This window comes from Epinephelus fuscoguttatus, linkage group LG2 (assembly GCF_011397635.1).
Source record: "Epinephelus fuscoguttatus linkage group LG2, E.fuscoguttatus.final_Chr_v1".
In the NCBI taxonomy this organism is placed as follows: Eukaryota; Metazoa; Chordata; class Actinopteri; order Perciformes; family Serranidae; genus Epinephelus; species Epinephelus fuscoguttatus.
Window position 1 is genome coordinate 42,744,655 of NC_064753.1, and position 26,580 is coordinate 42,771,234.

The following is a 26,580-nucleotide window of genomic DNA, read 5'->3' on the forward strand; positions in this document are numbered from 1 at the left end:
TAAAAGAACCAGAACACAACTGTAATGACTGAGATTTTTTTATTTATTCAAAGAGCAAAAAATTCTGAGGAATGATGAGACAATGGTTTTTATCAAGTTCTGCCCTGTCCGAATGTCGATAGAAAAATTGTGGTCCTGTCCTGCCAACAAGTGCTCATGGTCCATTCTAGTAGTCACATATTACTCAGTGAGACTAAGTGTCATTAAGACATTTTTATCTGCAAAGTTGATCCCTTTCTGGTCAAATTTCTAGCAAATATTAGACTTTGTTACTGCAGCTCCACACCCACATTAGCATCAGTCACCATTTATGTTTGGTCAGAAAACACACAGCGTTAATCCCAGCGTAAGAGAGGACGGGTGTCCATTCAGGAGGAACGTCTCTGTAGTTTGGTCAGATGAGGAGAGGGAAGGCCTTCTGGTGCTTTGGACCTCCACTCAGGTAGTTGGAGTCAAAGAAGGCAGCCTGCTAACACCTTACACTTCCCATCAGTGCAGCCGGAGACGCCAAGTCTGTCCATTACTGGCCGTTTTTCGCATTGAGCATTTTCTCCTGTGATTAGAAATGACAAAAAACAAGAGTCAGCTGACACAGCTTATCAAACACATGGCATAAATGAAATCATCTCTGTACTATATACTCTATTATATATTGTACGAGTGCACACACTGAGCCTGATTAATACTACTACTACTACTACTACTACTACTACTACTACTACTACTACTACTACTACTACTAATGATAATAATGATAATAATAATAATAATAATAATAATAATATATAAGAATAAGAAGACGAAGAATAATAAGACTAAGAATAAGAATAAGATGAAGACGAGTAAGACGAATAATAAGACGAATAAGAAAACGAAAAAGAATAAGATGAAGACGACGAATAATAAGACGAATAAGAAGAATAAGACGAAGACGAGTAAGAAGACAAAGAATAAGAATAAGACAAAGAATAATAAGATGAAAAATAAGAATAAGACGAATAAGACAAAGATGAATAAGACGAATAATAAGATGAAGACGAATAATAAGAATAAGATGAGGACGAATAAGAACACAAAGAATAAGACGAAGATTAAGACGAAAAATAAGAATAAGACCAAGACGAATAATAAGAATAAGATGAAGAATAATAAAAAGACGAAGAACAACAATAATAATAATAATAATAATAATAATACTCAGAATAAGACGAAGATGAAGAATAAGACGAAGACGAAGAATAAGACAAAGAAGAAGACGACGACGAAGAAGATGAAGACGAAGAATCAGAAGAAGACGACACAGGGCACAGAGAAAAGTCCATAGCATACCACACACAAAAACAATCATCTATGTACAAAAATACAATATAATAAATACAATTTATAAAAATGTCTTTAAAAAAAAAAAAACCCGACAAAAAATACCAGACACGTCATTTTACAAATTCATAAAAATGGACAGAATTAAAAAAAAAACTGCACCCACAAACAAGCTGGAGTGCCAGAGGCCCCACAGTCTGGATGATGATAGCCTAGACATTTGGCTGGCACTGCACCATCATCGAAGTTTTAGAAGCAGTCTCATGCCATCGTTATAGGCCACATTACGTCTTTGCATGTTGCTCTTCCCATAAGAGCGCCACAAGTGGGCAGTATACAGTGGAGTGCAAAATGCTCTACAAAGAGCCGTCTTCACATCAACTGAACATGCTGACTTTGCGAGCAAGCACATTAGCTTGTGCAAACAACTTGCAACACTGTCTGTGTATATATCTATGTCAACCGATAAATCACTGACAATATAATGACAAAGATATTTAATCTCACACTTTAAGAGCAAGACCAGATAATGATGATTAGACCTGGAATTGACATGTTTCAGTGATCAGATCGCAAGAGGACAGCTGAGACACATCGCAGATCACACCTGTGTCCGTCATGCGTCTGCAGCTGACCACTTGTGTTCAGATTGTGTTTCTGCCCATGTCATTTATACTCAGTGTTGGTAGGGTTACTTTTAAACTGTATTCTGGTAAAGATAACTGAATACATGCCCTAAATGTAATCTGTAATGCCCTCCATTAGATTACTTACACTAAATAACATATTCTAAATACTTTTGTAATACCTGAGCAAGTCGTCTTGCTGAGCTCAAAACTACATGACAGGTTCCTGGCTGTGCATCCCCTCTGTCACTATCATGTAGCACGTGCACTGCACACACTTTCTTAAAAGCAGTTTACGGGAAACGCGTGACTCAAGAATTTTACACCGTGTTCCAACGGCAAACGAGCGGCGCTTTCTGTCCACACAAAATCTATGCATTTCTGTTACATCATGTGAAGAAACCACACAGACTATCAGCTGCACGCTCGACTCAAGGTGTAACCACTTTTCAAATACGTTTTATAATGTGAAATGTACTGGAAATGACACACAACATAACCAGTGCCAAGTAGGTTGTTATTAGCGACGGTCATTTACCACAAACTCTCAGCTTCCTTGCCAACTCCCTCCAGTCGGCTGACACCTCACTGAGGTTTATGCATAGATAACTCCTCATTTCAACTTCATAAATAATCCATTACTTGTCCCTGTGTGGAGCATTCAAATCAAGCAACAAGAATAAATAGGAACAGGGTGTCTGACAAATGTTCAGCTCAAATCGGCAGCGCTTTGTTGCTCATGGCCAGTTTGAACCTTTTAATGGAAAGCTACACAAAATCAAACTGACACTGCTTGCTTTGCATTTGTGAAGACACTGTGTTGACACAAATAAAACAAGAAACATAATGTAATCCCTTCAGGTAATCATTTTTAATTATTTTATTATCAATTATTTTTAAAGGAAGTAACTGCATGTTGCAAAATGTCCCCAGTTTTCACTGTGACTGTAAAATACAAAGTATGAGTGACTGTATTCAGGTACTTGGTATTTTAAATATGTAACTTCATTACTTGTATTCTGTTACTCCCTGACCCTGCTCATACAGAAGGTCAAAGGGTCCAGCGCACAGTTGTCACTAGCATGCACACTAGTCACTTTGTGTCAGTGCAGCTGGAGAGATTGTTGCCATCAGAATTCAACACATCTCCTTCCGTAGGGCAAAACGATTATAGGTGACGCAAGGTTTTGTACACCTTGTCGCACAATGGGCATGTCATAGAAGATTGGTGTGCTGTCACCAAAATAACCACTACACCCTGCACTGATGACGTAGTCCTTGCTTTGACCCATCAGTAAGCATCAGAAGATATGTGGTTAAATACATCCCCGACCACCTCAGCAAGTGGTTTGAGTGTCTTGGTGGTAGCTTGTATTTCTCTATCCACTTGTAATCACATAAACCTAGATGCATGTTAATACCAGGTGTAAACAGGCTCGTAGACAAACATTTGCCAAACAAACAATTAAAAACATACTTTGATCATGGTCTCCAGCTTGATGGCGTCAGCAGCGAACTTGCGGATGCCGTCCGACAGTTTCTCCACGGCCATGCGGTCTTCGTTGTGCTGCCAGCGGAAGTCCTTCTCATCCAGTTGGATCTTCTCCAGGTCGCAGGCCTTGGCTGCAAACACAAACCATCAAGGTCAAGGTGGAAACAAGTGCAGGGCTCTTAGTTTTCAGGTCTTACATATGGTTGTAAAAAAAAAAAAAAAGATGTTTAAGATGGTTTACAGTGAAGGGGGCTTCTTGGGATGTTAAGAAAATGCCTTCGTTAATAGTAGAAAGTAGAAAAAAACCAAACAGTTATACTAGTGATTTACAAGTATATTTTTTACTACTTGTATTCACGATCTTTTAACCTGCTTTTTCTTCACTAAAATCTCCATTAAAAGGCCACAAAATAACAGTTTGTCTATCAATAACTTAACCTGTTACTTTGAATTCATGAAGAAAATTTTGTTCTCTCTCTCTCTCATGCCTCCACAGTGAACGGAGAATCCAAAAAATTCTTTATGAAGTGAGGGAAACAGGGATCATGTTTAACAACAGCAAACTTATACCAAAACATCTGTTTACAAACGCTCACACAACTTTTGAAGAAGAATCCCAGCCTCATTTATTCAGTCGTACACTTAATAATCCAAATGCGTTTTTGTTAAAACATTACGATTTAAAACACAACAGTACAAACATTCTCATGCATGAATAACATGTCTGGGCGCACACGTGTGTTTCAACTCGAGCAGAGCTGAATGTTTCAGTGAAATGCATGTGTTTGGGAAGTACTGAGCATACGACTGGGTAAATGACTTGGATTGAACTGCACAAGTTTTGTGAGACTTTGTGAAAGATGTTTTGATATAGCTGTGCTGTTGTTAAACGTTGTCCACAATGACTTCAGTTCATTAAGAATGCTTGCTTTTTTTTTTGGATTCTCCACTCACCGTGGAAATGTGCAAGAAATACAAAGTTTTCTTCACAAATTTAACATAACACGCAGTAATAACTGATAGACAAATTATCCTTTTGCAGGTGAAGTAGTCCTTGAAACGGACAACATCAACAGATTATTTTAGAGAAGATATAAAAACCCCAAAGCAACGTGCCTTATAATCAGTACTCTTTCCTCAAGAACAAAATTACTGTAGTAACTATCTATACTGCAGGGATGGAGATGTTGAAACGTGGTAACATCTATGTTAGAAGTTTAATTTGTTGCCTCTGTGGGTCTATATGGTTTTAACATCAAGCTGGCAACGTGTCATCTGACGCATTTTGAATTCCATCTCAACTCTCTGTGCCCTCTGAAGTCGGGCGATGACAGGGAGCATCGGAGCTCTTGACAACCCCTCCCTTCAAAAACAACATGTTTATCTCTTTGACGCAAGTATAAAGTATCCTGAGACATTTTAATTGCAGTTGTCAGTCCAACACTGTCTGCATTTACACAAGCTAAAGAACATATAAGCTACAGGTATGGTTTCCTCATGTCATGAAAATATGTATTCATCAGGGGTGTAACCGAAACCGTCACTGTGATAAAGCCATCCACAGTCACTGCCCTGCCGCCCTGCCCCCCCCCCCCGGGCCAAAGTAATAACTAAAGTTCTGGAATGTTTATCGCCGCACACATCAATCACTCACTCATTTATATGTTGCATGGAATCATAAAAAGGCACCACTCCGGGGAAATGACATCCCGTCAGTGCCTGTAACCTGAGCATTGGAATTTACTCTGTCTGCTGCTGCTGTTTTATAACTGTCCATGTTTGATGGTTTTGGTAATCCATCGTTTTTGGTTGTGGAATGACTTCCTTGTAGTTTTGGGGACAGTTGCCTTGGTTGTTTTACAAATTAAATCCACCACAGACTCAGTGAGGTCATTGCTGTCATCGGTGATGTTGACGGAGGTTTCCTGGAATGTGCTCCAGACTGTCAATGAACTTCTTGTGTCAATGGGGGCATGTGACGTAGTTTATTTATACGATTTCCCAGACATTCACTTACAGTTACAACATCTGCCGCCACGTATTGATATTCTATTATCTGAGCTGGACTGTTCATTAGGAGCGCTATCGGAATACAGACATCGTTCGATTACTCACTGCACCACACTCGGAGGGCAGAGCGTACTCTGGACACAGACGGAGCAGCAGAACACCAGTGTCTAAAAGTTTGCATTCATCTCTGCAGCAGCTGCTCCTCTCATCCATCAATTATGCTCCATCAGTTTTGCAGCTACCTTAAGACGGGTGTAAAAATATATCTGTGGTGTGTGTTTCTGGAGAGGAGCAGCATCACAGCACACCTGCAAATGACACTAAAACGCTGTTAAGACTCTGATTGTAAAATCCAAAATGAGACTGCAATCATCTTGGTTTGGTGTTTTAAATAATACTCAAATGTCTTCTTGTTATGCTTCTAGTTCACTGTATGTTTGTACACAATGAAAATAAAACTGGCAAAGTTAATGCTGATAGCAGTATTTTGCAGGAATGCAGCCTCTGGCTCACACAACAGTACCTTTCTCCACTTTGAGCATCTCTGTGATGGCGCTGTGGTCCTGGCTGAGCTCTCCTAGCAGCCCTGGGGAGATGGTGAGCAGATCACAGCCTGCCAGGGCTTTCACCTGCCCTGTGTTTCTGAAGGAGGCGCCCATCACCACAGTGCTGTAGCCATACTTCTTGTAGTAGTTGTAAATCTTGGTCACACTCACTACACCTGAGGAAGGAGGGGAGAACAAACTTAAAGCCAAATGCATTAAATGCTCAACATGACAACATCTGTGATGTCAGACCAGACTGGCCATCCCATTTAAGTTAAAACACAGCCTTATCAAAGTTCAAGGAAAAGGATGTTTGTTAAGGAGATAGTATTTTAATTCATGTGGTTCCTCCTTTTTTGGTGGTTGTGGTGGAAAATTCAGGTGAAATGTTGAATTCTGAAACTTAACGTCTTTATTCACAGTTTTAAATAAGCTGATCCATTTGTTTCAGAGCAGAAGAGACCTATGCAGAACGTTCGGCTCCTGGTAAAAACCCCCTGAACAATGAACACTGAAGGAATTCTAACCAGGAGAAGTTTCAGTTGATTGCAATCTTCACTGCTAGATGACACTAAATCCTGCTCACTGTTCCTTTAATAGTATTTAATCTCCACAGATCAATTTTCTATTCATATACAGAGCAAGCCTATAGATTATACATTTCTAAGCAGGGGTGTGGTGCTGGTTGTTTAAGTACAGCAGAAGCAGACCTGTGTTGCGTGCCAAGATGTGGCTCATTTTAAAGGTTATGCAACAATTGTTCCTACCATGGAAAGTTCATATACATTATGATTACTTTTAATTATATATATATATATATATATATATATATATATATATATATATATATATATATATATATATATATATATATATTTGTTTGTTGTGTGTTATAAATGCCCTTTAATGCACTTTGACCTGTGTCTGTGAAAAGTGCTGTAGAAATGAATTTGACTTAATTAGCCTACATTAGTCAAGTATAAAATAAATAGGAAGTTTAATGAGTTCAAAGTTAGTGAGCTACAGACTGAGAAAAATGTATCTTATTCACTGTGCTGCACAAAGCTGCTGCCAACTTCTAAGGCGAAATGTTTTTTTTGCACATTTTGAATCAATCAGCGCATCTTAAATGTCGATATGACAACTAGGAGTACTGCATTTGTTTTCACTGGCTCTCCTGCATGACATACCTTTAAGTGATGCCTGAATCTTTAAGCGTTTTAAAAATATATATATTAGAAGTTCAACCGGATCATGGGAACAACTCAATCATTTCTTCACTTGAAAACAGTGGTACTACCGTTCTGGTGTGTCCACAGCACTGCACCGGTTTACAGGGGCATGGAGGGAAAAGAAGACACCGCCCGTGCAAAGAAACTTCGAACACTCAGCTGCTGTGACATTTTGCATACTATGGATCAATACAGCTCACCAATGCAAGGGCTTAAGCCAACTAGACTGTGAGGTCATGTATGACCCACAGGAATGCGTGGTGTGTGTTAAAGGAAGGCTATGCAAAGAGAGAGATTTCAATGGCCTTGTGTGGAGTTGCCTGGTGTTACCGTAGATCACATCATATTATAGGTATTCTCCATGTAAAGGCTACTAAATGAGGCTCTGAAACCATTCTAGTAGCTTTACAATCCCCTCATTAAATGTGCAGGAACACCGTTCTCTGCTGAATGAAATGTCTTTTTCACTACACAGGTAATAGATAATGTTTTATCTGAAGAGGTTTTTTGGATTCTGTGCAAGTGCAGGGCCAAAGTGGTCAGTGGCATTTTCGTTGTGCCACAGTGAAGTTGTATCCTCTCCTGCTCCAGTTTAGTCATTCTGGTGACTCGCCAAGCGCTGCTGTGGCAGGAAGGGTGCACAATAAGGTGGAGTGCAATGGGCAGTCCAGTGGCGCACTGCAAACTGGTGTCAAGAGCAGTTATGTGAGCTGCCAGCCTGCTTACACTAGATTAACAGCAGTCTGGGCATGGCGCCATCACGTTCAGACAGTGCCAATTATATTATATATGAAGTACTTCCCGTTCAACTGATTAACCTCCTCCACTCCCCCCCATTTTTAAACCATTTTTACCAGAGGGTGTCTACAGGTATTAGACGGTTCAATTTAATGTTTTTATGACTCTTTTTGACCAACTTTAGATCAGAATTTTGGACAAATTACTTATTTAAGCATTGAAGGTAAGTAGTGTATATGGGGTCTTGTGCAGGGGTAAGTGTTAAGAAGGAATATGGTTATTAGAGTGAGTTCACTCACATCACTCCAGTCCTGGCATCCTTACACTGGCTCCCTGTTAATTTCAGGATCCAGCACAAGATTTTGACCATCACTTACAGAGCCCTCCATGGTCAAGCACCTGCATACTTGACGGATCTGGTGTCCTTTCACTGTCCTGTCAGGTCACTGCGGTCCGCTGAAGGCCACCTACTTACTGTCCCTCACACAAGACTAAAGGTGATAGAGCCTTTAAGGCTGTTGCACCAAAATGGTGGAATGCACTACCTCATGAGCTGAGAGCGGCTTCTTCCGTGGACATTTTTGAAAAGCAGTTAAAAACACATCTGTTTAGGCTTGCGTTCCATTAATAGTCCATTGTATCATCTCTGTATTTCGTTGCACTTTACTTTTTTTTTGTGTGTGTGTATTTTGCATTGTTTCTGCTATTGTATTTTTTTGTATTTTAACTTGTGAAGCACTTTGTGAGTCCTCTCTGTGAGAAGTGCTATATAAATAAAATTTATTTACTTACTTAAGTCCATCTACATTTTGCCAACAGGTAAGTGCAAGAATGAAGTAAAATGACAGTATTATATTTTCCTTTAAAGATTTGTAACATTAGAAATGTGGACTTTTACACAGAAAGTCTTCACTTGTTTTCACAAAAAGAAATGAACAATGGATAAATTAAATTAGATAAAGTGTCTGTAGTAGTCAAGATCTCACAAATTCAAATTTTAGACTTTTAAGTCCTTATTGTTGTAACACTGAATTTAAGATATTTTGAGACTTTTTAAAGACCTGTAGACACCCTGTACCATTTGAAAATTGAACAACACCAAGACCCTGAGGAACACCACAGAAAAATCTATGTTGTGATTTGGTATTAATAACTTTTGACATTTGGAGCTCACTGTAAGAATTGCATTTTTTGGTGACTGGATGGCGAGCCCGTCTGTTCTGGAAACCCCCTGATTTTCAATATACTTATGAGAGCTGTACATCCTTCAAATGCCCGAGGTCTCCAGTATGTGGTTATAAAGTTTCACAAGGCTGTGATTATCCCAGAGGTCACAATAGATCAGTTTAGACTGCAATGTCGGTTAAAAAAATGATCCCACTACAATAAAATGGCTAATATGAGGACGAATATAATCACAGATGAATAAAACAGGGCTCACTGAATCCGCAACAGTCTCAGCTTTTCAATCATACTCAATTAATACAATTCTAAGACTGTTTTGGGACCCCAGTATGCAGCAATATTCAAATACCACGAGTGAAAATAACACATTTATACTGTGTGCAAAAAAAACCCTGAATGTTTTTGGCCCAACACGCCAAAAGTCGCCCAGCTTTGGAGTGTTATTTAACCCCCTCCCGACAAGCTAGCATGTCATGGTTGGTCTCCTGAGGTCTTCTAGTTTTATATAAAACAGAATCTTCACTCTAGTTTAAAAAACATATCACCCCGCTTAGCCTCTGAAAGACAGCAATGTCGGCCGAGGACGCCGGCTTTCTTACGCAGTGGAAGAGGTTAATAATGTAATTGGCAGGTATGTGTTCCATCTGCATCATCTTTGTCTGAGTGATGCATACTGTCACATGACAGTTATGTCACATCAACGGCTTAAATTCCAGAAACGAGCTGCTGTCAAACGACAGCAGTGACTCCCCCACTCTTATACATGTGTCATTTCTTAGTTATGGATCAGGTTTTTTACACAGCTGCACATGGATCACCACACAGGTACATAAAACTATCATTCTATCGCTTAACTTTCAGAACTGCCTGTTCCCGACAATCCTCTCCTGGTATCTATAGGCACGGGGTTACAAGGGGACGAACAAAACATGTGCGTCACATTTTCCACAAAACAAAAGGGAGCACCTATAGCAATGCTGTTTCATCAACAATACAGACGCACCTGTGAATGTGATGACGTTTATGAACAGAATCATGACTGTTCCAAATTTAGTGGTTAGGTCAATTTTAAAGTGGTGTAAGAATCAGTTTAAGAAAATGGATCCTCATATATTTGGCCAACTGCGAACAGATCAACAAAGTTTGTTTTGTCCAGAAAAGTACATCCAACCTAAACAGACATCATCTGCTATATTTGGGCTGCACCTGCAATGCTGCATTTCCCCACTGAGAGTATTTATTTCCTCTTAAGAAAGGCTGCTCCAAGCTCTCTGCTCTGATATCAAACTCTCAGTTTATAAGAGACAGAGGGAGAGGACTGCTGTCACCATGCCCAAAAACATCTACAAATACCCACCAGACAAACTGGCAAAAGGCTGAACTGTTTGAAAACCTGAACGGCTGCAGGAAGGAACTTCAACACTTGACAAAAACAACTAATTGAAAATCTGTGAACTATTTGAGCCATTTTTTAAGCAACTAGAATTCATTGAGGTTGTATGCCTCAACCAACCAGTCAAGTTGCACATACAGTTTACATTCATGTCTGTGGAAACACGGATGTTTCACACACACCTGTCCCTCAGCAACACACAAGATCTATACAATCAGCACAGTTTCAAGGTGGACACCCAAGATTGGTGTCACCCATTCAGTATCTGATCCAATGTCTCTCTTTCTGTTCCTGAGATATGGCATTGAATAATGGCCAGAGGAGTGTTTTTGCAGAACATTATGATGTCACAGCGAAGTTAACCTAATATAAAATGTCATCATGTCATCATCTGATCACATTTGACTTTAGACTTAAATCCACTGTAGTTTGCAACTATTAAATATCTATGTGGAGGAACTTAAAAAGTTGTTTTCCATGGCCTTCAAAATGAATCTAGCGCTGGAAAATGATTCTAATAGTTTCATTTATTTGGGTTATTAATCTTATTTATACACAGACCGTCAACAGAGTGGCCGAGGGAGGGAAGGAGTGAAACACACTTTGTCCACATTTACGTCTTGTATAAAAACACATCTGTCGCCTTCATCCAGGTGCTGTCTCCATGCCACACGATCGACTACAACTACCAAGAACGGTGACGCGCTGTGATCCACCTCACACACAAACTAGCAAACATGTGCTCACCTGACACAATCAAGCAGCTCTGTCTCCCACACATGCAGCCACATGTGGTACTGCGGTGATTTCATTCATCTCACATACCGATTTAGCGTAGCACATGCAACATCCAGATGTCACACTGTAAGCTAATTAACAGACAGGTTAAACAGAGGAACAGATCCGTGCCTCTCTGGAGAACTTGTGAGTGAGTGAGTGGAGCAGAGCTGTGCACAGAGTGTGAGAGAGGAGAGATGCACACTGGTATGTGTTATGTAACGTAACATGACCCTATATCAATATAAACTGTTGTCTAAATATTGATATATCATACATAGTCATTATATCACTCAGCCCTACCTAAAGGTGTTCTTGAGATTCTGCTCACAAGAATTCTCACAAGAATGGGACAGATGGACAACCCAAAACAGAATGCCTCTGGGCCTGACTATCGCTGGTGTGGAGGCATAAAAAAGCCAAACATTTGCTGGTTTCATGCTTCCTAAATATGATCGTTGGTGCTTTTCTTTGTCATATGTGATGATAATCTGAACAGCTTTGGATTTTTGGAATGTTGGTCACACAATCTGGGGATGTCACCTTGTGCTCTGGGAAATACACAGGGCGTGTTTCACTCAACACACAATCAACAAAACGATTAATCTAGAACACGACGGGCAGATTACAGATAATGTAAATAATCCTTAGTGGCAGGCCAATCTGATCCTGATAATGTGACAAAAGATGAAAAATCACATTCTATAAGAACTTCAGAACAAACGGCACTCAACAGCTGTCATCACTAGTCTGTCATCCTACATCCGAAGGCTTGATGCCTCAACTGACACAAAAATGTTCATAAAAAGACTGGCAGGTTTAGTTAGAGACTGGTCTCTCCGGTGTGGTGGCATGTTACTCCAGATCACCATCGTTAAGCTGTTAAACTTTGAATTCCTCTAAAAGGTACCAGAAACGAGGGCAGCGATGTCAACTGTACAACCTCGTCCAACTGCCTCCTCTAGACACATCAGTGTAGTTGTATAAGACCACATGATAAGACACTGGGTGCGTTTCCATCCACCTCTTTTTTGGCACATTTTCAATATGAACATAAAAAAACCTGAATGGAAACGGCAAAAAAATACAATAAAATAAGTCTCAAAATATCCCAAACATTTTTTTACGCTTGAGGGAAGTGGAAAAGTTGTTGTTTCTATTAAGTGTACATTACTGCGTCCAATGGAGACAGAGAGGTCTCTCCGGTGTGGTGGCATGTTATTCCAGATCACAATCGTTAATCTGTTAAACTTACTTTGAATTCCTATAAAAGGTACCAGAAATGACGGCAGCGATGTCAACTGTACAACCTCGTCTAACTGCCTCCTCTAGAATCACAACATCACGCTGGATTACATGTGCTCTGCAGTAATTTCATCTCACACACTGATTTAGCGTAGCACGTGCAAAATACAGATGTCACACTGTAGATGAATTGACAGACAGACTAAACAGAGGAGCAGCTCTGTGTCTCTGAGTGTTGCTGGAGAAACTGTGAGTGAGTGAGCGGAGCTGTGCTGAGAGGACCTATATCGACATAAACAGTGTTGTCTAAATTTATATTTTCCTTGATAATATATCAAGAAATCGTACACAGTCGTTATATCGCCCAGCCCTCCTCAAAACTCTCTATTTCCTTTGTCCATGGTGTTCTGTTATTATACATTAATTGTTTTCCTTCATTGGAGGTTTGACTGGTGCTCTTTTAATAACATCATCTCGTGATCGATTCCCAATATCTGCATCACAGTCGTGGATGAAAAAGCACATAAATTGCATTTTCTTTTGCCAAGTTTTGAAAATTTGGTTAAACTGGAACTGTTACAAACTGGAAACAGACTATTCTCTCTAACCACTGATGCATGGACACTTGCCACATGTTTATGTGACAGTCACAGCTCACTGTCTTTCAGGCCTGAGTTACTAAATTTTCAAATTAGAGAGCTTGGGGCTGATACAAAATTATCGCTAATTATGTTTTTGTTTTTCATGAAAACTGTGAATGTATTCAGTGCACCAATTAAAACTTCAGTTTACCTCCCACCCTGGAGGTGTCAAACATCAACAGTTAAAACAAGAATACCTCCTCATTCAGTGAGATGGTAGTGTTAAAAGTTTTTTTGGAAGTTGAAGGTGCCCTGTGGAGTTCTCTCCGAAAACAAATGTTCTGTGTATAATGGACGGCCTCCATTACCTGGGTCTTCATGTGGCTCGTAACTTTTGCGGTCTGTGTTCTCCTTGTACCAGTCGAGGATGCGTCCAACGAAGGGTGATATAAGTGTGACTTTTGCTTCTGCACAGGCTACAGCCTGGGCAAAAGAGAACAGCAGGGTCATGTTGCAGTGAACGCCGTGCTTCTCCTCCAGCTCCCTGCACAAAACAAACACAACAAATATATTTCATAAAAAAGTCACATTCAATAATGTGTCCACGCAATACTTAAACTACACATTATTAAGGGAGAATATATCAGCCTGAAACATCAACTCTGTTTTTTTTATAACTATATATTTTTTACTATCAAAAAGAATGAGATCACTGATTCCTCGTCAGTGAGGCAGGGCGGGGGGTCTGACGGGCGGGGCACTCTGTCTGCCAGCATCATGAATGTCTGGTATCTGGTCATAAAACTGTCTCCCTGCAACAACAATGTGTCTTGAATGTTCTGAGTGGTATGGGAATAAGTTCATTTCTGAAACCAACTGGGACACTCAAGAAAACGTGATGTACCCACGAGGCTTCCTTGTATGAACTGCTGAGTGAAGCTGATAAGCCAACACCCCAAATTCTACCTGCGTGGCACTCAGCCAACTGCAATTATTTTCACAGAGCAAAACAAACATGACTGGGTAAAGGCTGCAACCTGACTTATTTTGACATAGTTTTCATTTATTTTTGGTCTCTAAAATGTCACAGTGCACCACATGAACCTACATTACATAGTCTTGCCACTATTCTAAGAATCATCTGACAGTTTAGTGCAGTTCCTGGAGGCTGGCTTCATATTGATGTCTAGGCAATGGTGCATCATTATTGTTGAGTATTGTTTGGGTTTATTCATGCCTGCATCATGGATGATAAAAAGCAGGCAAGCAAATAATTGGAATTAAAAATATCAGCTTTAAAATGAACTCTCAGAATCAGCCAACATACAGCCAACATACATGATAACAGTATGCATGCATGATATGATGTTAATTCCACTACAGAAGAGACTTGCTGATCACTGAATACTAGGGCTGTCCCGAATACCATTTTTTAACATTCGGACCTAATTATATTGCAGAGTTTTGCACAGCAGCAACCGGATCTTTGCTCTCAAACCACAAAAAAATGTGATGGCACAACAGTCTCCTTCAGTACATTATTCTATGCTTTCTTTTGATTTTCACACTGGCTAGTCATCCTGTTTAATTTGTCTTCTGATTAAATCGGAACCGTTGAAACAAGTTGTAGGAAGCCTCTGCAAGTAACTGGTTGCTGGCGGACACTCTGTGCTGCAATAAAATGGTTAATCAGCAGTGCTGTGCACTGTAGAGCCGATGCGCTGCTGGTTCTGCCGGCCTGAAGAATATAATGTCTATAGCCTTACTGCTGTGTACAGCATTTATAGACTGAGCTGAGTAGTGATGCACGAGTCGACCCGTAACCCGCGGGACCTGCAAATGGACCTGCGGGTCGGGCAGCAGTGATCGTCTGTTAAATCGGTCTGTAAATGATATTTTGACATTATTGGCTATTACTGTCATGGCATCCGAAGGTACTGATGCGTTGAGCAGGTGACAGTCTGCAGTCGTTTTCAAAACACACTTGTGTCACGCACTCCAAAAGAAACTTGTTGAAACTTTAAACAATAATTTACTGTACAAAACGGGGGAAACAAATGCTGACAAAAACGGTTCCATAATTCATATTAAATTCAAAAGATAGCGAAAAAACAGCTACAAGTTAGAGTGAATTGTGATAAAGTGGTAAAACTTGGCATTGATCCACAGCCTCAGACAGATGCGCTCAAGCGTACCGTGCACACAAGCTACGTTGGTAGGCTATACTATATTTTCACATTTTGAACAATGCAATTTAAAAGTTTAGATTTTTATTGACAACCTACATTTACCAACAACAAAAAGACTACATTTAGCACCAAAAAATATGTAAAAAACAAACAAACAAACAAAAAACCCCCCACGAATATCGAATACCAAATTTTCATAACGAATACCTACCCACAGAAACGAATATTCGAATATCCGAATATTTGGGTACAGCCCTACTGAATATGTTGTAATATATCATCATATTAGATATCAGCAAAAAATCCAGTATTGTGCATCCCTATTCAAATGTTATCCATGGCTCAGTTTTTCTTCTAGTTGTCCTGCACGGTTGCTAGCACTGTACTTCCACGTATTCAGACACCAACATTCTCAGCTCCGCTATCGTCTTGTTTTTGCTTCCACGATGCCTGCTATTTAATCGGCCAAAGCCAGGCGGCAACCAGCAGAAGATCAAGCCGATGAATTCTGTGCAGTGAAGCAAAATCTGTGCACGCTCACGTGGGGAGGCAACTGCTTCATATCCCTGCTGCTGTGTTTGAAAGCGCTTCTACTCTGCTGCTTTGCCCTCACTGAAATGACTGGAGGTGGCGTGTTACTGCATGGCAGAGTGAAAGGCCCATTACAGTCTGGATAATAACAATGGGGATTTATTCATCTCGTATCGTGCCTAACTTTAGTGGATTATAACATATCGGGTATGGAATTAATCTGAAGATCCTTGTGACTGTGTTGAGTCAGCGTCACTGACAATATATCACAGTAAATAAAACATGTTTTTTTTTTAAATTCTGCGTCACAACAACCACAAGAGGTCTATGAGCATACAAACATAAATGTGTGCAAAAAAATATTAGGCTGATTGATCCAGTAGTCTGTGAGATTTGCTGCAGACAGACAGATACACACATGGACAAACACGCCACCGAACGCATGATCCCCTCCAGGCTTATGCATGGCAGAGATAATTAACGGTAAGCGAGCATATATAACATTACATGCGCACCTGCCGGCCTGAATCCCTTCCCATGTAGATGACAGCTTGATGAGGACACGCTCCTTGCTGATGCCTGCTTCTTCGTAGAGAGCAATGAGCCTCAGGGCCTTAGCCACCATTTCATCTTTATCAAAAGACAGTCTGTGAGATGGAGAGAAAACAACACAGCCATTACACATTGAAACACAGAGAGACAGTCTAGCTGGGGACACAATTATTTTGTTTTATCTAAGACTAATTTCAAATAATGTATTGAGTGGTGGTGGCTCAGCAGGTAGAGCTGGTCGTCCAGTAATTGCAAAGGGCTGGTTTTGATCCCCGGCTCCTCCTTTCCACATGTCCGTGAGCATGAGACTGATGTGGCTGCTGACTAGTTAAGGAAATTCCAACCTTAATTTAATGTTGTAAGGGTGGGATTATTGTGTGACAGTATCACACAAAACAGCAAAACATTATAGAAGGCATTTACTGTAAGCCTCCAGAGAGAGTCACACCATAATTTTTCAGACAAGAGTGATGACATAACCAACAATGTGATCTCTCTCTCAGTCCACGTGTTATTTTGAAGTGTTCAAGACAGTGCACATTTTGTAATACGACTGTCATAATTGTTATGTTGTGACATGTTATTTGCACCTACCTGGCGTCCACCTCAGTTGAAACTCTGCCTGGGACCTTCTTGAGGATCTCTAGCCCGAAACTCACAAACAGCTTGTCCATAGTGTTTGCTACCTGCTCCTCTTCAGTTCTGGATGGAGAAGGAAACATTTAGAGAGCTGGTTAAGGAGAGACACCCCTTTTTCATGCACTGGTCTTTTTAAAGTTTTTGGACTATTTTCTCTTCTCTAACATGTCTTCTTTCAGACAAGAGGAGAAAAATATACATAAAATATACATTTTTAATACAAAAAATGAGAAGTATCAACCAAGGGAGTTTCAATGTATTTTAAAAGTTTACCCTGTTCACCTGTAGTGTCTTAAATTTTTATCTAAAGATGTAGGGGATTTTACAATACATACTTTTACAAGCCATTTCCTTCAAGTAAGATTTTGTCCTCACACTGTGATCCAGCAGCACCTCAGCAGCACTTGCACACACAAAACTTTCTTGTTTTATTCCTTTCTATATTTAAGGTTTTGACCCAGGGTTTGTTCAGATATCCTTCATAGCACTGACTGCTGTAAAACTTCAATTAATTGCCTGGGATATTATTTGCTTAAGTCACTGACACCAACAGGCCTATATTTGGGACAGGATTTTAATTTCTTTCACACAAAACTGTTGCTCAAAGACGGGAAATACGATCGAATAGTTTATTTAAACCAGTATAAATATTACTTGTTTAAAAATTAGGCTTCAGATAATATATTAATAATGAATCATTCATCTGATCTAGCTCCAGCACGCAGTGCATCAAACAGAGAGTGTTACGGCACCCGAGGATTACGGTACCCAGCATACCAACACAACATCACTCTATCCTGTTAAAACAATCCTCACAACTTGGATTAATTTTTATGAAACACCTCTTTGATTCTTTTGATCAGTGGACTGATAAACTGATAACTTACAGGTAATCGAGGAATGGATGCATACTTTGAGGTAGGCAACAACCCGGTTATACATACATCTAAAGAACATCTATAAAAAAAAGAAATTCTTGGCAACCAGACCAAGCATCTGATTGAGACGTCGTTTATTTGTCAAAATGTGTATCCACACTGGTCTAGTAAAAGGGCTTGGGTGTTTAACAGGGACTGAGCTTTTAATTGAAGTTTATGGTCATTTCACATTCCAGTCCTGAAACCATGGTGACTTTTGTTTTGTTTTTTTAATGAGTGTTGACAGTATTTTCCAATTTATGGAGTGATAAAAAGAGAGATCCACAATTTTCTCTTTAAAAACCTTTGACTCCGAAGTGTCAAAAAAGAAGAAACACAAGTGTTGAAACTGGGTTTATCCAATGTTCAGATGTCTGTTGTGGAAATGTAAGCAAATCAGCATATATCTAAATACACAATGCATAATTTGTATATTTGCATGTAAAATTTTCATAAAACTTGTAATACAATAAATAACTGACTGAATGTAATTAATCATCTGGGGCAGTTTCATGGTTATATCTGTTAGAAATTTCGCCCAGTTCACTGGAGGTGTCTCCCCTTAACCAAACGCAAAAGACATTTTATGAAAATAGTCATTGTGTAGTTGTTATATTGTTCTTAAAGCTGCTTTTGCACATTCAAAAAGGCTGTTTGACTGAAGCAAAATCTGACAGATTAAGTATGCTACCAGCGAGCTGCAAAGTCACAAATCCAATCACCATCTCCTCAAAGTGTGGAGAACATCTCCAAACACTAAATACAGTTTTTAAATGTTTAACCACAGTCCCACCACATAAGTCTAAGAATTATATTCATTAAAAATGCATCAACTAACACATTACCATTAACTGCCTGCTGTAAATTAAGGAAGTTTGTCATCAACTTACACAGGGGAATCATGCTCTGAGCAACATCTGCAAAACCACATAAAATGTTCCCTTTCTTTAGCAAATGACACTTTAAAGCTGTTTATATTCAGGTTTGACCTTCGGTGTAATCCAACAGCTATTTTACTGTTCCTAATGACTAATTTACCTTATGTCTAAACGGAAGTAAGACAAGTCTAAACAGTCAAAATTGAGCACAATTTAATCCTTAAGGACAAACATTGTCTGCAAAAATGTTACAAATATTATAAGAACTAGAAGTGCAAGCAGTTATGAACGGGGGCCAAGCCTCCCTGCGCAACTCGGCCCCCGGGTGTCGCCCCGACCAAACATCACTAAGCTTTATGGCTGGCCTCAGGAGCGACTCTGCATCACGCTCACCAAATTTCATGCGAATCTGATCAACTTTCATGCTACTTGATGTTTCTCTGTTTATAGCGCCCCCTATTGGTCAATTTGCGCCAAATTTGGCACAGAGCCTCTGGTTGACCTATGAAACAAGTGAATTGAGTTTGATGTTGATAGCTTTTACTTTGACAAAAATATGCAATGGTATGTGTTTTTTAGCTAGCAGAAAAAAAAAATGTTTATTTATTATAAGTACCGCATTTTTGGAGTAGCAAAATTCTTTTGATAACTTTTTATCAGGCCAGTCTGGAGATTGTATGTGTAAAGTTTCGTGCAGATGGAGCTTAAACGCTAGGAGGAGTTTGAAAAATTAGGTTTTTGATGTGTAGCAACTTATTAAGAGACATATGCAGGTCTGTGTGCTATTCTATATATACCCTGTGAATTTCAAAGCCCTCAGTGTAAAAATAAATGTTTGTTGTTGATCTTGTAATAAGCCACGCCCACTTTGACCAGTCGTGATAAACTTCAAGTTATGGCCTCAGGAGTGACCCAGCATCATACTCACCAAATGTCGTACAAATCGGTGCTGCCATTTGAGAGATATAAATTTCCCATATTTGCAGCGCCCCCTAGTGGCCAACATTAGTCAAATTTGGCTCATACCCTCAGGGTCACATGCCAAGCAAGGATCTCATATTTAGTGTTGTTAGCATTTATTTTGACTGAGATATGCAACAGTTCGTGTTTTTATAGGTAGCTACCAAAATGTATTTGTTAATAATTTGTGCATATTTGTACCGAACAAAATTCTTTTGATAACTTTAGATCAGGTCCAGCTGACGACTGTCTGTGCCAAGTTTCACGCCGATTGGACAAAATCCCAAGGAGGAGTTTAAAAAAGCAGGTTTTCCAGTTTTCATGATTTTGTGAAAAAAAATTATAGGCGGAAATGGGCGTGGCCCAGCCCAGGTGATTCAGCACTATTCAGGGAATCTGGGGATATGAGGCTCTTGAATGTGTGACATACAGTGTGGGAGTTATAGCCCAAAACGCGTTGACCTTGGTTATAGCGCCCCCTGCTGACGGACCTATGTCATTTTTTGCGTCTGAGGTACGTGCAGGGGTCTGGACCAACCCTCCAAATGGCACCACCCTCCCTTGCACGGTTTAGCCTGCAGCATCACTTTTACCAACGGAAAAATAAAAATAGAGAAAAACTATAATAATAATAATAAAAACCCGAACAAAAACTATAGGGTTCCCAGCACCACTGGCCCCGCGGGCTTGGCCCCCTAACTACCTGAAATAGTCAATCATATTTTTCACCAAAACTTTGTGTTCTAAAAATCACTGAAATTTGTGCACTCTCCAGTATGAGAACAACAAAGCATGAAAACAACTCACTAAATAAAAGTTCATGCACATCCCTCTGTATTACAACTAAAGAAATGGTTTCATTTCAGGGTGTTTGGTTGAGCTCTCACTTGTGTGCAACATCTTACCCGCCTTTGGCGATGCCATATTTAATGGCCTGGTCCAACAGGTGCTGGTAGGCTGGCATCTTGGCAGCAGCCAGGATAAGGGACGGGTTAGTGGTGGCATCTTGAGGCTTGTACTCGTCAATGGCTGCAGGACAGGAAGACAGGGCAGAGTTATTTGAAAGTCACATACGCACACACCCAAAACCTGAATTCTCACAGAAATCAGTCTTGTAAATATCAAATATGAGACATCCACAAGTCTGGTATAGAAATTAGGTAGATGTCTTAATTACCTATTTTAAAATTAATAATTTTTTTTCTTGGTTCTGGATGTTTTCTGATCCAGTGAAGCACCATTAAATGATTAACTGAATTCCTTATTGCTCTGCAGGTGTTGGCAAAGCTGAGGTTAATTAACACTGTCCCACTCTCAAGTTTATTACCAAAGTTAAAACACTGCAAATATGTCCATAACTCTCATTTTCTTCCTCTCTCTCTCTTTATATTTATTTACAAATTTCAAATCATGAGTTAAATGACTGCTCTATAAAAAAAATAAGTGAATATAAAGAGAAAGGGCAAAGTACAAAGATGGCATTCAAAATTTTGGATTTGTAACAACTAATTGTTTCCCTTGATTGTTACACGTCTGATTTTTATTTTTGCATTTATTATTTATTTAAGCACTTTAGTAAAAAATAATTAAAATCATTTTAATTTATTTAATTTTAGCATTTATGAATACATCACTGGCTGCAAGTCCATCTAAACCTTTCCCAGAGGTGTCTGTACTGGCAACTGACAAACTTTAACCAGCTGGCCACCAATTATCAAGCTGAGATACCAAACTTCAAACAAGTTTTTCCTTGATCTCATTTGTTCAAAATGCGTCTATATGCAAGTTAAAAAGGTCCCAAAGTAAAGGAAGAACTGTCAAGTTGAATCTACAACATACTGATGCTGTCAGGTCTAATGGCGCCATCTACTGTGTAAAAATGTTGCTGTACCATCTCCTGAAAAGAAAGAATTCAGAGTCTGAGGAAGCAGCTGTATATTAGTTTTTCCTGCTGACATAAAGAACACAGTTTAACACCGCCTTTAGGAGGACAAAAGCTTAAGTAGGGTAATGATGAATGATTTAATGCCCTTTTGCTTATTACCAAAAGTTGTTTATATGCTGTTGGGAATTCTTGGACTCCTGTAATTAGCAAAAAAACTGATGCTGCAGCACCTCTGAATTTAATGTTAGACATAGTGATTACCCACCAACTAGTGCAAATCTCCTGAATAAGTAGCTGATGGAATATTTAATGCTAAAAACTCTCCCTAGCGATTATGATAAATCAACTTGAGCATTGAATAACCTTGTGTCACAACAAGGCCTGAGTTAATGTATTCTGTGACCCACAGAGCTGTACATTAAAAACATCCTGTTGCAGTTTACAGCACTGAACTGCAGTTTTTAATTTGATATGCATGAGCAGCCTTTTCATGAAGCACAGTGGTTTTATGTCAGCTCTCGATTGTTGCTGCCGAGTCCGCTGGGCGCTGCCAGCTCTTCAGCCTTAGAACAAAGCTTGTGTCTGTTCTGGGGCCAGTTATCTCTCAACCCCCCTTCAAAACAAAGAAACTGGATCCTTCTACAGGTCAGTGGGTTTGGACTCAATACTCGTGATCAACAGTTCAAGAAGACTGTACACAGTTCAAGAGCTGACTGCAGCAGCATTCCCAAGAGATGGGGTTGGATCTGTATAATACCTGGGGTTAAATTCATCAACTGGGTAAATATACAGCCTTCAGTAAATGAAGGAAACCTTAAACACAAATACAAGATTGTAAATAATAGAACACCATTACAGACTTTTTTGTACAAGCTGACACCTAAGAACTTTTACAATTTTTAGTTGAGAATTCTGATGTCACTTTTTTAAAAGTCATTTGTAAGTTGAACGTGAATATGCATCTTATAGTTGCTCTCACTGGTTCCTCTCAGCCGTTTCAAAGCACTGTTGCAGGATTTTTGTACTGAATCTTCTATATGCCAATGTCACAGTGTGTCATGGTTGGTCTCTGTAATCATGTGTAGGCCAGGACACTCTTGAAAAAGAGATTTTTAATCTCTGGTTAAATAAAGGTCAAATAAATAAATAAATAAATAAATAAATGCACATTTTAGCAAAATTATTGCAATTTTTCTAATTATGGTACAAGTGCAGCTTTATCTTAAGAAAAAGCACTTGTGTGATTTGGTGTTTAGTTGGAGCATCAGGGTTATAATGTCCGGAGAGATTGTGTAAAGGCATGTTGAGAAACATCTTATCAGCCACAAAATAAGACAAACAAAGAACTTCTTTTCTCACTGATGAATGTGCTCTGACTGGTCTAGTGTGTTGGATTTAGGGGAATATATTGGCAGAAATGGAATATAATATTTATAACTTTCTTTTCATTCGTGTATAATCACCTGAAACTAAGTACTGTTACATTTTTGTTAACTTAGAATGAGCCGTTTATATCTACATACATGGAGCCAACCTCCATCCGGTAAAAGGAAATCTTTTACGGGATTTCACAATGTTGTTTCTACAGTAGCCCAGAATGGACAAACCAAACACTGCCTCTACATGGGGCCACTCATGTTTTTGCAATGGCCACTACGAGTCTGGCACACAGCAGAAGTTTGAAATGGTTGCAATCAGGGCTGGAAAACTGCACCAGACACCAGCCAAAAGAAAAATGGTAATCTATTGAGTGGCTGTGGGACTTTTAAATTAATCTCCAACCCTGCTTGCAATCTCCAACCTCGCCGCTAGATGTCACTAAATCCTACAAAGGAGATGTGTGCACAAAAATCCCCAGCTTTGTACGCAATTTTGTGGTGCATGGAAATATAAGCAACTAAATCACCTCATGCAACCAAGCTTTACATTCAAAATAACTTTAGATAGGAAAAAAAATCCAGCCTGTTCAATATCACAGTCAGATTACTACCTTAATCTAAATGTCACATTAGTATGCACACAAGTCTCTCATCTGCCCAAAGCAATGGTAAACTATTCTTCATCTCACAAGGAACCTTCTCTAAATGCACATCTTCTTTAAACCCATCAGTGACTGTGCAGGATAATTAGTTACCAAGAAGCCTTGGGCAAAATTTCACAAGAACCCCCTCCAGTTACTTTAAAGCTTTTCTAAAGAACCTTTTTTCCCCACTTACGTAAGTGAAGCAAGAGTGTGGTGTTACACCATGTTTGACCAACTTCTTGCATTTCTTATGAGAAACAGAAAGGAGGCTGCTTGATGTTAACATGTCTAAACATGTAGGCTGTCTAGTGAAACCTTGGAAATCTTACAACATTCACCCAAAGCTTAAATGTTTTTTTTTTTTAAAAAAAAAAAGAGGAACCAATGGCTGCATAAATCTTGAATAATCACTCTTCTTATCACGATCACAAACTATTTTTTTTCCTCTAAGAGAGATTTCTGACAGAGGTATTTACTAGGGCTAGATGTAGTGATTACATTGTTAGATCAGCATTGTGTGAAGGAGACTGCTGATGTGGAGGGCATTGTTAGGTGAAAAAGTATCTGGTACTTGCAAGCAAACTGTGTCATCACCCTGTTTAGTTTGTAGTATTGTATTAGAACAGATGATCTGCAACTAACAGTTATCACTGTTGATGAATCAGTTGATTGATACGGTGATTGTAAAAATGTCTGAAAAATGTCCGGTTCCTCTGATGTCTTCAAATTGTTTAATGTGTGTTAGACTCCACTGCTTATTTTTCGTACTTTATTAGTAGCTTGTTGCCTGTAAAGAAGTTTGAGTTGCACCAACTTGAATGTAAACTTTGAAGAAGATTAATGTATGTACAAATATGGCTTTATGTCTGAGAAGCTGTTTCTTTGTGATTTGTGTTTATGTGAGTGATTTGGTTGTATATGCATGTATAAAAACAACAACAACAACAAAAATGTATGAAAAGGTGCTATACGCATCAAGCTGAATTGATTGTTAAGTTTTCAAACAGTCCAAAGCCATAACACATGAGAAAAATAGCACACAGTTGCTTTTGAGGAACTGGAAGCAAAGGATGTTTTTTTTTTGTGCGTGATGAGTGACTTAAGACAATGACTGTTAATGTACTAACTGATTAATCAGTTATGTGTAAGAGTATTTGGTACTTGCAGGCAAACAAGTCACCCTGCTTAGTTTGTAGTATTATTATCAATGTCGATTAATCACTCAATTGTGTTTTTGATTGTTATTAGCATATAAAAATGTCAGAAAAGACATTTTTTCAGAGTCCAAGCTGAAATCTTCAAATTGTTTGATGTACATTAGACTTCAATAATTTTACTGCTCATTTTTTGTACTTTATCAACTTGTTAACTGTAATGAAGTTTGAGTTGCGCTAACTTGAATGTAAACTTTGAAGATTAATGTATGTACAATCATGGCTTTATGTCTGAGGAGCAGTTTCTTTGCTATGTCTGTTCATCTGTGTCTCAGTGTGTGCTTTGGTTGTATATGCATGTATGAAAACAGTTCCTAATAAACCTTGTATAAAAGGGTACTGTACAAATTAAGTTGAACTGACAAGTTCCAAAGAGTCCACAACCACAGCGACATACTTGCTTTTAAAGGAGCTAGAATCAAGTGATGTTTGGTATTTTTTGCTTGATGACTGACTCAAGACAATGACCGCTTACTAAAAATGTTTTTCTGTTGATGGACTGATTGATTAATCACATTATAATTACACTACTGCACAGCTGTTCCTGTTCTTGAGCCCATTTCCTGTATGCATGCATCAACTCAGAATCATTTGACTAAGTTACAGTGAGCAAATTATCCAATTTTACATAAGTCACGCTGTATCAAATTTAAAAACGTTCATGCAAACATCAAGCACACTGCTCTGCTGCGTAATAAGAGCATCACGATCAGTTTTCCAGAGTCATGCCCTGGCTGCACAAACCAGTTCTGTCATGTCATCATGAGTCTGCAAGCTCTGGGCGAGGAACTATCTGGTTTGCATCACAGTGTAATTGTATTACTGCACACAGTTCCTCATTCTGACCCATTGAGAAACATGACCCTTTCCTCTGGGGCACGACAGGGACAAACAAGGAAGCAAAAATCACTTTTTACACCTTATTGCGAGTTAACTCAGGGTGCACAGCAGGATAAAACTTAGTCTAGCGACCATATCATCTGTATTTTAACAACACACACATGCTTGTTTGGTGCAAGTTGTAGGTAGCTGCACTGTGTGGCATTTGTGACGTTGTTAAGAGGCTAATTTAAACAAAATACTCACATTTGAACTGAAAAAGCAAAAGACGTCATCTAAGTTAGCTTGTTCGCTAATGCGGCTAACGTAAAGTAGCTACTGTCACTAATTTAGGTAACGGTAATAACAAGTAATCGGATTAACAGGTTGTCAACTTTAACGCTAGTAGTTAGCGCGTAACTTATCATAAAACCCTCCATCAGTTGGTCAGCCTCGCAGTTAGCTAGCTAACATTAGCATGCCGGTGTAAATGAAATGAGATCGATGCTAACAGTTGCAGCTCACAGTTGACACCGCGGTCATTCGCATTATCCTTCCTGGTCAGTTAGTTAGCATGCTAACCAGGCTAACATTAGCATGGGGTTGAAGGCGAGCGGTGTTTACCGTTAAAGTCTCCGGTGTCCGCCACCACCACGGTGTACTTCTTCAGCTGGTTCAGCGCTGACTCCATTTTCATCCGTTTGTCTGGCGACACACTGGTCATGATGAGCACAGACTGGGACCCTTTTATACACAGAAAGCACGTGAGGGCAGGCGGAATGTCAGAGTGACGGGAGCGCGCGACGCAAGAGGGAAGCAGTGAGCGGGA

The 26,580-nt window shown here is 39.4% G+C and overlaps 1 protein-coding gene across 1 annotated transcript; it reads right to left on the minus strand.

Annotated features, from left to right (window-relative positions):
- Positions 1-20: 20 nt before the first annotated feature.
- Positions 21-26,566, minus strand: taldo1 (transaldolase 1). The gene is made up of 8 exons (XM_049596250.1): positions 26,376-26,566; positions 20,716-20,839; positions 17,011-17,118; positions 16,380-16,511; positions 13,513-13,688; positions 5,972-6,169; positions 3,424-3,569; positions 21-553 (listed from the first exon to the last, which is right to left on the minus strand). Exons 1-8 carry the CDS (start codon positions 26,473-26,475, stop codon positions 521-523), a joined length of 1,017 nt encoding a protein of 338 aa, XP_049452207.1. The 5' UTR covers positions 26,476-26,566; the 3' UTR covers positions 21-520.
- Between the last annotated feature and the right edge of the window lie 14 nt (positions 26,567-26,580).